Below are 16,897 nucleotides of genomic sequence, written 5' to 3'. Positions count from 1 at the left end.
ATACACAAATATATATTTATTTACATATACAAAAAAGTATATATACACATATGCTAAAACATACATTAGGTAATTGTGAAATAATTTGGAAAAATCTAAACATAAGATAGAAATAAACACCTTTCTTTGGAGATAGCCTAAAATACAGAAAAATAGTTTTGAAATCATATAATTCAAAGTGCTTCAGATATGAAAATCATGAAATTATGACAATAATGAATAATTTTCCATTGTTACCCTTTACTCTATGGTCTTTATGTATCATTACTCTCCATATATTCTCTATGTATCATATTTCTAGGTATCATTGCTGCCCATACCTTTCACAGTACTGGCCTTCATGTCCTCGTGGACAAGCAGTGCAGCGGTAATCATCAAGGCCTTCCATGACACAAGTAGGACTGAAACTAAATCAGAAAAAAAAAAAAGAAGATTGTAGAAAACATTTTAATTTATTTGCTTTATGAAATTTGGTACTTCTATCCACTATCAAGGAGTCCTGGTGATACAAATGTTAAGTGCTTGGCTGCTTACTGAAAGTTTGGCTATTAGAACACATCCAGTTTCTCTGCAGGAGAAAGAGGTTTCCCGTGTGGTGCAAATGGTATGTACTTGCCTAATAACTGAAAGGTTGGTGGCTCAAATCCATCCAGATGTGCCATGGTAGAAACCCTGCCTGGCAATCTACTTCCATAAGATTACAGCCATTGAATAACCTATGGAGTACAGTTCCATTGTGAAACACTTAAGGTCACCATGAGTTAGAATCAACTCAATTGCAACAGGTTTGTTTTCTTCTAGCATCTATCATCAAGGTAATTGGGACTGCTTTTCCAAAAATCAAACCAAGTCCACTGCCACTGAATCAATTCTGACTTATAGCATATGCTTTTGGACAGAGTACCCTACAGGGTCTCCAAGGTTGTAAATCTTCATGGAGGCAGACTGCCTCATCTTTCTTCTGCGGAGCTGGTGGGTTTGAACCACCGACCTTTTGGTTAGCAGCCTAGTATTTTAATCTCCGTGCCACCAGAGCTCCTGGTCATAAATGCCATGCATATAATTACTGAAAATGTTCGTATTTAAGGGTAGGATATCAGTACTGAATATTGTGCACAGAGTTCCCACATTCAGCATTATTTGGAAATAAATAAATTAATACTTTCAATATTGGTTTGTTTTTGAGAAATTCATAATGCATCACACTAAACATGTTAAAATTTGGGATTTTAATAATTTAAAGTCATCCATGAAAATGTAAACATCTAGAAAATGCATAGTTTTTTACTTATCAAAAGAAAAACATGACTAGAATGCATATTTGTGTGGTAGCAGAACAGGTATTAAAGAATATCTTCCAAGTTAAAAAAAAAAAAAAAGAGCAGGGAAAAGTGCATAAAAACTATATAATTTTTTTTTTTTGGAAAATTCAGCAAAATATCCACATGAAGTGTGAATAAATGTTTTACTTAAAAGAATGCCTTTTCTAATTTACTTCAGAATTCAGATTTTAATTTTAAATAAAAAGTAATGTGATGTTGTGTGAAGAAAGAAGAAGAAAACTTTCTAATATGAAAATGAATAAGATTTACTCTCTATTCTATGCTTTTTTTTTTTCCTAACAATTAAATCTTGGATAACATATTTTGTATCTTCACAACAACTCAGGTAGGCCATAATAAGTCTGCCTCACTCCAGAATTTCTGATTATCTTACTCTACAAAATACAGACTTACAAAGATGTGAAATTTGCTGTACTTAGCATGTAGTTTGGGGTTGTCACAAACTTCTGTCAAATATGAGTGGAGGGGCATTCCCACTGGATAAAACTGCATAGTGCATTGGACTTAGGAAGAAAAAATACATATTTGTTGCAAAATGTTCAATGCTACCAACACTGTTTTTCTTTTTTGTTGGTCCTGCTAAATCAGCTGATGCTGAAGAGGCATTAAGGTGACTAGGCCAGGGCCAGAACTCTTGTTGGTCAGGTGCCATTAGGAACCTATTTTAGCTATCTTCTAATGCATTCAATCAATATGTGAATGAATGATAAACTCTAACTTCTGTAAAATATGTGGACACATTGATCTACTACTCACAAACTTATTATCAAACAAACTTATTTTTTGCCTTCATAAAAATTAACCTACAAAATATAATTGACATATTCTGCCAAGCTTTTAGCTCATCAATTTAAAGGTGATACTCAGTATATGCATGCATGCACGCACACACACACAACCACATATACATACAAAGATACTTACAAACATGTTTTAGACATATGAAATGAAACTCTCTAGTGTTAATATAATTTAATTATCTTTTAAAAGAAAAAAAAAAAAAGCATCACTGCTGTCTAATCGGATCTGACTCATAGTGCCCCTTACTTAGGTTTCTGAGGCGGTATTGCTATGGAAGTAGATTGCCCAACCTTCCTTCCGAGGAGCAGTTGGTGGGTTTGAACCACCAGTCTTCTGGTTAGCAGTCAAATACCTTAGACACTGTACCACCAGAGCTCCTAAATTAACTATACTCCTATATAAAAGGAGCTCTGATGGTGTAGTGCCTAAGGTATTTGACTGCTAACCAGAAGGTTGGAGATTCAAACCCACCAGCCACTCCACTGAAGGAAGATTGGGCAATCTACTTCAGTAAAGATTTAGTGCCTTGGAAACCCATAGAGGGTTGCTATGAGTTGTAATTGACTCAAAGGGAGTGTTTTTTTTTTTTTTTTTTTCTGTTTTTCCTTTTTTAATATTCCTTTGCAGTTAAATATATTAGACACATTTTTCAGAGGTGGATGATCCCATCCTTACTCCCAATCTGTCTTAGTTTAGAATTTCCACTGAAGCCTCTCCACCATGGGTGACCCTGCTTGTACTTGAAATATTGGTGGCATAGCTTCCAGCTTCACAGAAACATGCAAGCCACCACAGTGTGACAAACTCACAGATGAGTAGTTCATTTTACTTGGAGCCACAATCAACACCCATAGAAACTGCAGTCAAGAAATCAAATGTTGTATTGCACTGGGCAAATCTGCTGCAAAAGACCTCTTTAAAGTGTTAAGGAGTAAATAGGACACTTTGAAGACTAAGATGTGCCTAATCCAAGCCATGGTATTTTCAATCACCTCACATGTATGTAAAACCTGGACAATGAACAAAGAAGATGAAAGAAGCATTGATGTCTATGAGTTGTGGTACTGGCAAAGAATACTGAAAATACCATGGACTGCTAGAAGAATGAACAAATCTGTCCTGGAAGAAGTGTAGCCAGAATGTTCCTTAGAAGCAAGAATGGCCACACGTCATCTTACATACTTTGCTCATGTTGTCAGAAGGGACCATTCCCTGGAGAAGGAGATTGTGCTTGGTAAAGTGTCAGTGAGAAAGGAGAAGACCCTCAGCAACATGGATTGAAAGAGGAGATGCAATGATGGGCTCAAGTATAGCAAGGATCGTGAGGATGGCGCAGGACCTGGAACTGTTTTGTTTTGTTGTACATTGGGTCACTGAAAGTCGGAGCCAACTCAATGGCACCTAATATCATCAGTACAATATCTATCTAAAGTACTGCAAAAGAATCCATGATTTCTCCGTCAATAGTTGATATTCTTCACAATTTTTATAATTATGATATTGTGACAAATTGTGTTTTCTTTATGTCACATAATCAAACCAAAAATCAAATCCATTGCCCCTGAGTTTATTCCAATTCACTGCTACCTCATGTGTTATATAATAGAACTGTTGTATATGTTTTTCCTAACTATAATCTTTACGGAAGCAATTTGGCTGGACTTCCTAAAGCATCTTACTGCTAACCAGAAGGTTGGTGGTTCAAACTCACCAACCACTCAGCAGAAGCAAGACTGGAGAATCTACTTCCATCAAAATTTACCAACTTGGAAACCCAATGGGGGTCACTATGAGTGAGAATTGACTTGATGGCAGGGGGTTTGGTTTGGTTCTTCCATGGCACTGCTGGGTGTGTTCAAACCTCTGAACTTTAGGTTAATAGTTGAGTGCAAATAGTTTGCAACACCCAGAGATCTTACCACCCAACAATACTTATGAAAAAAGAGAGAAGTAGGAGTTACATCATGATTGATGTCAGAGTTAATACTTTTTGCTCACAGCTCTCTCATATGATCTTAATTCTCATATTTCTCACTCAGAAATCCTGGTTCTTTTCTCTTGGTTACCATCTCTTACATTTCTCTATGGTTGTTTATTCCAACCCTCCTCAACAGAATTTTCAATATTTACATATTCTGCTACCTGTCATCCTGTGGACCCTACCGGATGAACTTGCAACATGGATACCACTCCATTTTAATTTTCCTACTAAATCACCTCTGTTTCTTCTAAGTATTCTTTACTGGATTTATCTCATTTCCTGGTTCTCTTAATTGTGCTTCCAGGTTCAGGCTTTGGATCTCTCCTCTGTTCTTCCTCCTCCCCTCCCCCCTCCTCTCTCTCTTAAATAATCCTATTTAGTCTAAAGCCTTTAAATATCCGATTTACTCTGATAAGTCATTCATTACATCTCCAGTCCTCTTGCTCTGAGTTCCAGGCTTGTCATCTAATTAAGCTCAATAACTAATGAACATTTTAAACTTAACAGATTTAAAACTGAGCTCCAAATACACTTAAAACAAAACAAATTCACTGACATAAAGTTAATTCTGACTCATACAGAACCCCTTTGGGTTTCCAAGGGTATAAATCTTTACAGAAGCAGACTGTCTCATCTTTCTTCCATGGAGCAGCTGGTGAGTTCTAACCACCAACCTTTGGTTAGCAGCCAAATGTCTTAACTACTACACTACCAGAGCTCCTTATACTCTTCCCAAAACTTCCTTCTATAGTTTCCCATTCCAGTCATTGACACTCCTTTATTCTGTTTCCTTTGCTAAAGAACATGGAGTCAACTTTATCTCCCTTCTCTCATTTTGTTGTTGTTGCTGTTATGTGCTGTCAAGTCAGACCCAACTCATAGCGACCCCTACTTGGGTTTCCAAGGCAGTATCAGTATGGAAGTAGATTGCCCAACCTTCCTTCAGAGGAGTGGCTGGTGGGTTTGAACCGCCAGCCTTCTGGTTAGCAGTTAGGTGCCTTTCATACTCCTCATATATTCCATCTTCAAATACTGCATTAACCTGTGCCAAGTGCCCTCCTCTCTCGGCTATAACTGGTGTCTCTCCCTCTACCTTGCCCCCCATTCAGGTTACTTTTAACATGATAACCAGAGTGGGCCTTTGTGATGTAAGTCAGATCCCATCATCAAGGATCTGGCCTCAGACTTGAAGTTTTCCAATGGCTTCCTATTATATTTAGTCCACAAGATACTCATTATCTGTTGGAATTTCCCTGACCGCAAGTACTGCCACCCTCCTCCTAACTCATTCTCTCTTCCAGACACTCTGGCCTTTCGCTGTCTACTAAGCATGGGGCAAGCATGTACCTATTTCTGGGCCTTGACACTTGCTCTACCTCCAGATATTCACACAGCTCACTCCATTACTGCATTCAAGTTCCTGCACAAAACTAACCTGTTTGTGGAGATCTTCCTTCACCACTCTATCTAAAATTGTACCTTACCGATAAACTCATCTCACTGCCATTAAGTCAGTTCCGACTCATAGAGACAGACCTCCATTGGGTTTCCAAGGCTGCAAATCTTTACAGAAGCAGATTGCCTCATCTTTCTTCTATGGAGCAGCTGATGGGTCCAAATTACTGACCTTGTGGTTAGTAGCCAAATACCTTAACTACTATACTACCCAGAGCCCCTTCAAGCCAAAAAAAAAAAAAAAAAAAACTCAACTCACTGCCATTAAGTCGGTTCTGACTCACAGCAACACAGGTTGGGTTTCTGAGGTGGTAAATCTTTATGGAAGTAGATTGCCCCATCTTCCTTCTGCAGAGCAGCTGGTGGGTTTGAACCACCAATCTTCTGGTTAGCAGTCAAATGCTTTAGGCACTATCCCACCAGAGTCTGCTTTATTTTGCTCAGTAGCACTTGTCTCTAATTGATACATATCTCTTTGTTTACCACCTTATTCTTTTATTCAATGTAAGCTGTGGGAAGGCAGGACACTTGGATTGTTTTGCTCACTTGCATGAGGAACCATGCCTGGCATAGAATTATTGAATAAAAGAATAAATAATATACTATTTTACCATCAAGGAATTTACAATTTTTTTATGAAGGACAGAAATGTGTAAATATGGCACAAGACACATATCTATTATTTATGCTTTGGGATACAGAAGATGATTACTAAATATTAATTTCTGAAACAATAGTTGATTGAAATAATGCTATAAGGTAAAATGCATATTTTACTAAAAGTACAAAATATATGCTTTGTTTTAGGAAAATTTTTTAGTGGATGTAGTTTGCTGAGCTAGGCCTTTTATAAAATAGGTTGCATTTCAGAGCACTGTCTCAGTGAATAGTATAAGCAAAGATTGTTGAACATGATGAGTGAGGAGCAAGTAACTCCAAACTTGACATCACTGGAGCAGAGTGTTGAGGGCATTGAGCCTAGAAAGGTAGGTAGGTGTCAGATAGCAAAGACCTGATACTCTGCTAAAAGTCTGACCTTTCCTTGGTATTACCAGTTACCATGGAGTCGACTCCAACTCATGGTGACCCCAGGAATGCCAGAATAGAGCTGTGTACCACTGAGTTTTCAATGACTGATTTTTCAGAAGTAGATGGCTAGACCATTCTGTTGAGGTGACTCTAGGTGGACTGGAACTTCCAACCTTTTGGCTAACAGTTTGTATCACCCAGCAACCCCCTTTCCTTTGTAGGATGTGAGAATAATGCTGCATTATCACAATTTAAAGAACTCTACTATACTTGCTGAGGAGTTCTGGTGACAGTAGATAAGGCATTTGGCTGCTAACCAGGAAGTCAGTGGTTCAAACCCACCAGCCTACTTTGTGGAAGGAAGATGGAGTGAGGTACTTCTGTAGAGATTTACAGCCTTGGAAACCCAATTGGGTCACTATGACTTGGAATTGACTCAATGGCAGTGATTTTTTTTTTTTTTTAACCATACTTGCTTAGTCAAGAGATACATTCAAATCTAGTTGATAAATACTCAACATACCTTATCACTGACTTCTCACGGACTGAAAGATTAGTCACTGAAGTCAGGTATCTCAGACACCTCCATCTATATCTCAGGACCCATAGTTATATCTTAGAAGGAAATGCCTCTCTTTTTTGCCCTGGATGATTTCTTCACTTCTCATCTTAATCCTTCTCTTCTTACCACATATGGGTCTTTGCTTTGTGAATTGTCTCAATGTGTTCCAAATTTTAGGTGGTGATTTTAGCAATAGTGAATATGCATAGCATAACTGTATGTTTCCTGAAATGTTATCATATATTTTACACTTTACATATTATATTATATATAGTATATGTAGTATATATATATATATAAATGTACATATAGTTAGATATATACATGTAGACCTTTTTGTACATAAAGTCATGATGTCAAACAGTATTTATTTCAGTGGTTTGCGATCAATAAAGTTTGAAAGCCACTAAACTAACCCCTTTAATTTGAGTCTTGGATACCTTCAGTTTTGCACTATCTTTTGCATAAAAATATAGTTGTTGTTAGGTGCCGTCAAGTTGTCTCCGACTGATAGTGACCCTATATATAGCAGAATGAAACACTGCCCAGTCTTGTGCCAACTCCATGATCCTTGCTATACCTGAGCCCATTGTTGCAGCCACTGTGTCAATCCACCTAGTTGAGGGCCTTCTTCTTTTTAATTGACCCTCCACTTTACCAAGCATGACATCCTTCTCCAGGGAATGGTCCCTTCTCACAACATGACCAAAGGAGGTGAGACCAAGTCTGGCCATTCTCTCTTCCAAGGAGCATTCCAGCTGCACTTCTTCCAGGACAGATTTGTTAGTTCTTTTAGCAATTCATGGTACTTTCAGCATTCTTTGCCAATATCACAATTCAAAAACATTGACTCTTCTTCAGTTTTCCTTACTCATTGTCTAGCTTTCACAAGCATATGAGGCAATTGAAAATACCATGGCTGTGTCAAGTGCACCTTAGTCTTCAAAGAGATATCTTTTCCCTTCAGCACTTGAAAAAGGTCTTTTCCAGCCAATTTGCCCAATACTATATGCAGTCTATATGTTGAGTGCTGCTTCCATTGGTATTGATTGTAGAACTGAGTAATGTGAAATCTTTGACAACTTCAATCTTTTCTCCATTTATTGTGATGCTGCTTATTGGTCCAGTTGTGAGGACTTTTGTTTTCTTTATATTGAGGTGTAATCCACACTGCAGGTTGTAGTCTTCAATCCTCATCAGTAGGTGCTTCGAGGCATCTTCACTTTCAGCAAGCAAAGTCGTTTTGTCAGCATATTGCACGTTGTTAATGGGTCTTCTTCTAATCCTGATGCCATGTTTTTCTTCATGTAATCAGCTTCTTGGATTATTTGCTCAGCATAATTTGAATAAGTATGGTGAAAGGATACAACCCTGACACACTCCCTTCTTGATTTTAAACTATGCAGTGTCCTCTTGTTCTGTTTGAATGACAGACTCCTGGTCTATGTACAGGTTCCCCATGAGTACAATTAAGTGTTCTGGAATTCCAGTTCTTCTCAATGTTATCCATAACTTGTTTTAAGATCCACACAATCTAATGCTTTTGCATAGTCAATAAAACACAAGTAAACATCTTTCTGGTATTCTTTGCTTTGAGACAAGATTCATCTGACATCAGCAATGATATCCCTCGTTCCACATCCTCTTCTGAATCCAGGTTGCATTTCTGGAAGTTCTTTGTCAATATACTGTTGGAACTGTTTTTGAATTATCTTCAGTAAGATTTTACTTGCGTGCAATATTAATGCTATTGTTCAATAATTTACACATTCTGTGGGATCATCTTTCTTTGGAATGGGTACAAATATGGATCTCTTCCAGTCAGTTGGCCACATAGCTGTCTTAAAAATATACTTAGTAAAAATATACTTAAATTATATAAATCATATGAAACAAAAATGAAAACACACTTTTATTGATTCTGCCAGTCAGTCAAGAAAATACTTGCTCTTGGTTCTTGAAATATCTTAAAACCATAAACTCACATTCTGGTAAACTATGTCTTTTCCACTAGTGATTGTCGAAATTCATCTATGGCCATCATATTTAGTTGACATTATATTTACTTAGTTTTCCTTGAGCTTTCTGCAGCATCTGATGTTTGTCCACTGCTGCTTCTCTGTCTCTTGGTATCTGTGACTCTACACTGCTTCTTTTGTTCTCTTGCCTCCCCAACTGCTCCTGTTTTGACTCTTCTTTTTCTTCTTGCTCTTAAATATAGGCAGCCCTGTGTCTTCTCCTCTTTGCTCTTTTTGGGTAAGGTGATTCTGGAAAATCATATGAGGCTTTCATTCATTTATTACCACATGTCTTCCTTTATCTGCTCCTCCAATTTTCAGATTTCCATATCCTAGAGCCATATGCATATTTCCACTCACATAAACACTTCATATCAATTTGAACCTATTTAAACATACTGTCTTTCTTCTGCAGCAGCTCTTTCCTGGTTTTCCTATTTAAGTTACTGGAACCACCATTTTTTTTTTTTTTTTTTTTAGGATTTGGGTGAAGATTTACAGAGTAAATTCACTTTTCATACAGCAGTTCACATATACTTTGTCTCATGTCATTGACCAAAATTTACAATGCAGCAGCTCCCCTCCCACTTCCTCCCCATAGTTACCTCCTCCCAGTGTCCATCCCTTCATACTCTTCTGCACCCTGAGAGGCCCATTGTCTGCCAACTCTGTATATGATCTTGGATACACTCTCCATTTAGACATACATAATTGTTTAGCTTGTTCACCCATCTATCCGTCCCTATACCCATGTTTGCTTTCATTGACAACTCAGTATTGTATTTGCAAAGGGGTTCATATTTGTTGTTTGTACTGCCCATGTAACTCTCTCTGTCTTTCTCATCCTCAATGCTGCCATATTGGTCACTCACATTTGGTACATTGCCCTTCTCTTCACCCAAATCAATATTTATCTCTATCTATCTAACAGCATTCCCTCCCCTTCCCTCCCACCCCTGGTAACCAACAAAGAAAATGTCCTCCAATATATAAACCTTTCCTTAACTTTCACAATAACGGACTAATACAATATTTGTCCTTTTGTGACTGACTTATTTCACTCAGCATAATGTCCTCCAAGTTCATCCACGTTATGCGGTGTTTTGCAGATTCTACATTATTCTTTAGCGTTGCATAGTATTCCATTGTGTGAATGTACCAAAGTTTGGTTATCCATTCCTCAGTTGTTGGACATCTAGGTTGTTTCCAAGTTTTGGCTATTGTAAATAGTGCGGCGATGAACATCGGCGTGCATATATCTGTTCTTGTTATGGCTCTCACTTCTTTAGGGTATATACCTAGTAATGGGATGGCTGGGTCAAATGGTATTTGTATTTCCAACTTTTGAAGGAATCGCCATACTGCTTTCCACAATGGTTGTACCATTTTACAGTCCCACCAGCAGTGTATGAGAGTCCCAATCTCTCCACAACCTCGCCAGCATTTGTTATTTTCTGTCTTGTTGAACTTTGCTACTAGTGCTGGAGCAAGATGGTATCTCATTGTTGTTTTGATTTGCATCTCTCTAATAGCTAATGATCGTGAGCATTTCTTCATATGTTTGTTGGCCGCTTGAATATCCTCCTTGGTGAAGTGTCTATTCATGTCTTCTGCCCATTTTTTAATTGGATTGGTTGTCTTTTTGTTATTGAGGTGTTGGAGTGTTCTATAAATTCTAGAGATAAGTCCCTTGTCAGATATGTTATTACCAAATACTTTTTCCCAATCTGTAGGTTCTCTTTTGACTCTTTTGGAGAAGTCTTTGGAAGCACATAAACATTTAATTTTTAGAAGGTCCCAATCATCTGGCTTCTCTTCTGCTGTTGGTGCATTTTGAATTATGCTTGGTAGTCTATTTATACCAAATATTAGGGCCCTTAAGTTTGAGCCTAAATTTTCCTTGAGAAACTGTATAGTTCTAGGTTTCACATTTAAGTCTTTGATCCATCTGGAGTTTTGGAACCACCATTTTTAAGGAGGGGCAAGCTAACTAAAAATTCCAACCTTCAACTCTTTCCTGAACTTTATGTCTCATATCTAATTAGTTACCAGTTTTATAGAGGCTGTATTAAACAATTTTCACTCATGCCTCTCCTTGTCTCCATCCCTCTTACCATTACCTACTTCCAGCTTCTAATTATCTTTGCCTACTCAAGTGCAAATAGCCTTCTAATTGGTCTTTTTGCTTTTCTTCACAACCTGCTTCAATGCATTACACTGAATTTCATAATAATCTTCTTAAAGTGTAGTTGTGATCACATTCACTTTTTTTAAAATAGAAACTTTCAGTGGTTCCTCATTACATATAATTAAAAAGCAATTACTTAGACTGGTATTCCAAGATTTCTACAATATGGTCTCCATACTCCCAATCATTGTCATCTGCCATTATTAAATTCCATCTGAATGTCATTCTCTATTACTAACTAGTTCCTAAATATGCCTTTTGTTTTCTGTATTCTAAGGTTTTACTCATATAGCTTCCATTATATTTACCAGCAAAACTCTTAAACCCACTGTTGAAGAACTATTACAAATACTAGGATTTCTTTTAATATGTTCTTGAATCTTCTGAAATTAAGTATGATATTTTATGCCTCTGAATTCTCTTTATATTTACGTAGACTTCTCTTCAGATAGATGTTTTATACTGAACGTCTCCAAGGAATTGTTTATCTTTCATATTGTATGCAGATTTTGGTATAGTGCCTGTACTTAACAGGGAATTAATAATTACTTATGGAATTTTTCTTATCCAAACAGTTCATGTTTATTAAGCAATAAAATAAACAGCATGCTCTTCTTTAAACCTGGGAATCAGATGGGAATAAGGGAAGGAAGGATAAAGATAATATTACTTGTTCATATACCTGTAATTGGTGTTTAGAAGAACATTTGTGTGATGTTTATTTTCCTCATCAACACCCACTTACCTAAAAATTTCCCTTTGATCTTTTAAAAGGATGTGATTCTGTCTAAAAGAGAAGCTTACAGATAGAAGAAAGATAATTTAGTCTAAAATGTTTTCAAAATGTACACAAAGGTGGAGATGAAGAAGAAAGCTGAGCAGGTACAGGTGGGAAGGTCCCTTTGTCTGAATTGCTTGCTTCATGGTCCTTTTACATCGAAGCTGAGGTGTCCAGGATTCTAATGCTGAATAAACTGGCTATACACACTTTTTGAAACAAATTGTTAGAGAAAAACTGCCCTAGCATGTAGAGATTGAAGTCTATAAATCTCTTAGCAGAAAGTATAGCTGGCCTAGTGAAAAGGTAAATGAAAACACCTAGGGGTTTTCATAAATATATAAAACAATGCAGAATGTTCAGACATCACTGATAGGAAATATTCCAGCTTTTCTTTCCCCTTATGGCTGTGTTTCCATGGTACCAAGCTTGGACCATCTTAACAGAAAAGGGGCCGTGATTCCAGAGAGACACTGCTTTATTTTGTAGCAGAATAATAATCCACATTGCTTTAATAGCATTATTTTTTCAATTAATTTCTTGATAATTCTTTACTATTATTAAATTAATCATGAGCAATAAATGTCATGAGCCACAAAAAGGATATAATACTCACCTAAATAATTCTGCACAGCAGAATATGTAGCATAACTATTATTAGACCTGTGTATATATGAGATTATGCATATAGATGTACATATATAATTTACTTTATAAAGGTATCATGTAAATAGTGGTGTTTATATGTTAGAGAATCAGTCACTGACTTTTAAAAGAAAAATAAAACATATAGTATTTTACATTTTTTTATGTTGTTAAAAATAATCCTTATCTTAAATTGAGACTTTGTCTGTATGGAAAAAGACAGCCAAATTATAGACAGTCCAAGTGTTAGACAGATGGCATTATTGAATGGAAAATATGGTTATATTGCTCAATCTTACTTGTTGCTGGAAGATATCAGAGGGCAAGCACATTGCCGACAGTCATTTGGCAATCCCTTGACAATTCCATAGTATCCTACAGCACAGCGCTCACAGAAGTCACCAGCAGTGTGATGTTGACAATTCTGTAAAGAAAAAGGGGGTTTTTGATTTAAATAAATTTGGACTGCAATTTATCATACAGTTCCCTACATACAAGTGTATGTATACACACCCACACACATTGTCACTTACACAGGACCAGGTTCTTGATGCTTACAATTTTAAAGAAGCTGTTCATTTGAAAAATGAATATTGTGTGTTAGCTGTGTAGCTACATTGCCATTAAGAGTTTTTGATCTCTTTTGCCTATGTCAATTGCTATGCAAATTTTTTCTCTTCCTGTAAACTGGGAGGTAGACTTCAAGAATCTCCAACATTTAGTGTATCATCTGGCAATGTATGCTTCTTCTCATCCGGTTTTAGAACTCCAAGGCACTAGAAAAAAAGAGCTAAAAATACTGAAGCCTAGGCACATTTCTCACTGTCCATCAGCAGAAATCAACTCAAGGTGAAAAGGATAAATGTTTTAAGAGCTAATAACAGTAAAAAGAGGTCAGCCTAGTTACCATATTAAAAATGATTTTCTTCTCTTGCCAAGGGTTGGTAGTTCTTTATAGACATAAAGGAATCAATTTGAAATTAACAATCTCAGGTCAATACTTTATGTTTTATATTTGCATAATATGAGACACTTGGGTAATATGACTTTAAGACACTTCCATAAAGAAATAAGTATCATTGGAGAATAGAATATAAATAATTTTGAAATTAAAATTCTTGTACTGTAGAATAATATTTAACACACAGGAATTATTCATGTTGTAAGCACTTAGACGGTACTACATGCAAGACACTGAGGCAATCACTGAAAGGAATCAAGTGGGGCAAAAAAGATAAAATAGTATCTCACTGCATAGGAATATTTCCGTTTTAGGAAAATTAAAAAAAAAAAAAAAAAGAAGAAACATGGCAGCAAGAAGGCAATACTGACTATTGCTTAGTAGGAAGCTGATCCTTGACCTTGGGTATTGGGAAGAAAGAAGGAAAACAGAAAATTTGGAGTTAGAGTTTAGTTTGATTTTATAAGGCTGAATTGGAAGAGGTGGGAAGGCGTATTTACTTCTAAACAATATCAAAATGTAAGTTGAGAAACCAGAAAGCCAGCAACAGAATAGACACATATGTTAGTGAACTGATTTGATCAGCTGAGCTGGAGCCACAGAGCCACCTGCAGGCTCTGGGTCGTATTTGGAAGACGCTGCAGATACCAGGCTCTGCGCCTCTTCCAGTCACTCAAGAAGTATATGCCCCCTCCCCCGTGCCTTCTAACGGTCAATGTGTAGTACTTGATGGGTTGTCATTTATAATAAACTAAATAATGTCACTTCTGCTGCAGAAATAGCCAAGGTATTTACTATTTCATTTTTATTTTTAGAAATTCTATTATCTATTTTTGAGTGCTGTTATCCAGGGTGAAACTGCGGCATTGTCACCATTAATTTTAGACCACTGATATTTCCATATTTTTGGTTCCATCTTTGAAAATATGTACATCATTTATAAAGGTATTTTATAGCAATGTAAAATGGATCTAGTTTTCCAATATGACAAGGTACAAATCTCAAGCCTTTGTATTCTCTCCTCATTCTAAGTAGAGGACAGCTCTCTAGTTTCAAATAAAAGGAAGTTCTCCTTGCGATAGTCTCTCAGCCTCTGTCCAAACCATTCACTGTACGTTGCTCACATTATATACCAGCCCATTAACCTTTATCTCCTTCCATGGGATGTGGTGTTCTGTCCTTTTTCTAAATCCCTTTGTGTGTGTGTGTGTGTGTGTGCGTCCTCTGCCTTCTCCTTTTCTCCTGCATCTTTACCCTTTCTTAGCTGGCTTATTCCCATTAACATTTGAGGTCAGTCAAGCGTTCCCTAGCTTTAAAAAAAAAAAAAAAAAATCAAGTCTCAAGATCCTTGAGAGTTTTCATTCTGTTTTTGCTAGAATTTTAAAAAAATATTGTCTACATTTCTAATCCCCAATTCTTCATCTCCCAGGTGTCTAATTCTATCAATGAAGTGCATTTCCAGGCTCATTCATAAGACCTTTGGTACTAATCAAAATTTACTGAATTTTCTGCAGTAGCTGACATTTCTACCTACTCTTTCTTTGAAATGATCCTTCCTTTTTTTTTGGATAGTATTTAACAGGTAACCAGAAGCTGGCCACTCACCAGCTACTCCTTGGAAGGAAGGTCGGACAATCTACTTCCGTAGTGATACTGCCTTGGAAACCCAAGAGAGGTTGCTATGAGTCAAATTGACTCGATGGCAGTGAGTTTGTTTGTTTGTTTATAGTCCGTTGTACAGTCTATAGTCCAATGGTATAGTCCAATAAATACCAATGAAAGCAGCAATCAAGAAATCAGATGATGTATTGCACTGGGCAAATCTGCAAAAGACCTTTTTAAAGTGCTGAAGAGCAAAGATCCCTTTTTGAAGACTAAGGTGCGCTAACCCAAGTCGTGGTATTTTCAATAGTCTCGTATGCATGTGAAAGCTGGACAATAAACAAGGAAGACTGAGGAAGAGTTAAGGCTTTTGAGTTGCGGTGTTGGTGAAGAATACTGTAAGTACCATGGACTGCTAGAGGAACGAAGAAATCTGTCCTGAAAGAAGTGAAGCCGGAATGCTTCTTGGAAGCAAGAGTGACTAGGCTTCGTTTCACCTACTTTGGTCATGCTGTTAGAAGGGACCATTCTGTAGAGAAGGATATCATACTTGGTAAATTGGAGGGTCAGGAAAAAAGGGGAAAACCTTCAACGAGATGACACACTGGCTGCAAAGATGGGCTCAGACATAGCAAGGATCGTGAGGCTGGTGAAGGATGAGGCAATGTTTCATTCTGTTGTACATAGGGTTGCTATGAGTTGGAGCCAATTCAACGGCACCTAACAACAATCTATTGATTTTTGTCATACCTCTATAGCTACTCTTTGTCACTCTCCTTCAGGAACACTTCTTTCTCTTTCTGTTTAGTTATACTGGTGTCCTTGATTTTCATCTCGGCACACTCATCTCTTTTCCTACACATTCCATAGTTGTTGTTGTTGTTGTTGTTATGTGCCATCGAGTCGGACCCGACTCATAGTGACCCCTCCTTGGGTTTCTGAGGCAGTATCACTACGGAAGTAGATTGCCCAACCTTCCTTCTGAGGAGTGGCTGGTGTGTTTGAACCGCCAGCCTTCTGGTTAGCAGTCAGATGCCTTAGGCACTACACCACCAGAGCTCCTACATTCCATAGTAGTGCATCAATATCATCCACCCAGTTGATTATCCAAGTTAGCAACCTAGGTGCCATTTTCATCTCAGACATCTATTTTTCCACTAAGTCCCAAGATTCTATTATTTTCTCTTTCTTTCCTTCTTTTTAAATTTTTCATCATTATTTCTTAAATATTTTATTGAGTTTTTGTTGGAAGTTTACACAGCAAATTAGGTTTTCATTTAAAAATTTCACACATATTGTCCAGCGACATTGGTTACATTTTCCACATTACACCAACATTCTCTTTATTTCCACTCTGGTTGCTCCTCTTCCTCTTCCTCTTAATGCTTCCTTGCCTCCCCTGATTGTCTAACCTTTGCTTTAGGGTAACTGTTGATCATTAGTTCTCAGACAGATGATTCTATTTGTTGTTGTTTACTCACAAGTGATATTGGTTATTTTATCAGCCTATCTGTTGTTGTTGTTGTTATGTGAC

General features: G+C 37.1%; 1 protein-coding gene across 1 annotated transcript in view; it reads right to left on the bottom strand.

Moving 5' to 3' along the window:
* The window catches only part of LAMA2 (laminin subunit alpha 2), a gene marked incomplete at its 5' end in the record, with an annotated part of 713,189 nt that overhangs the window by 244,656 nt on the left and 451,636 nt on the right, over nucleotides 1-16,897 (bottom strand). The window contains 2 exons of the mRNA XM_007947384.2: nucleotides 321-407; nucleotides 13,100-13,224. Coding sequence (XP_007945575.1) covers nucleotides 321-407; nucleotides 13,100-13,224 — 212 coding nt within the window. The remainder of the gene's footprint in view (nucleotides 1-320; nucleotides 408-13,099; nucleotides 13,225-16,897) is intronic.

The sequence above is a fragment of the Orycteropus afer genome, unplaced genomic scaffold (genome assembly GCF_000298275.1).
Source record: "Orycteropus afer afer isolate SDZICR_OR568_19922 unplaced genomic scaffold, OryAfe1.0 scaffold00182, whole genome shotgun sequence".
NCBI lineage: Eukaryota > Metazoa > Chordata > Mammalia > Tubulidentata > Orycteropodidae > Orycteropus > Orycteropus afer.
The sequence above is the reverse complement of the archived record's forward strand: the minus strand, read 5'-3'. Positions and strand labels throughout refer to the sequence as shown.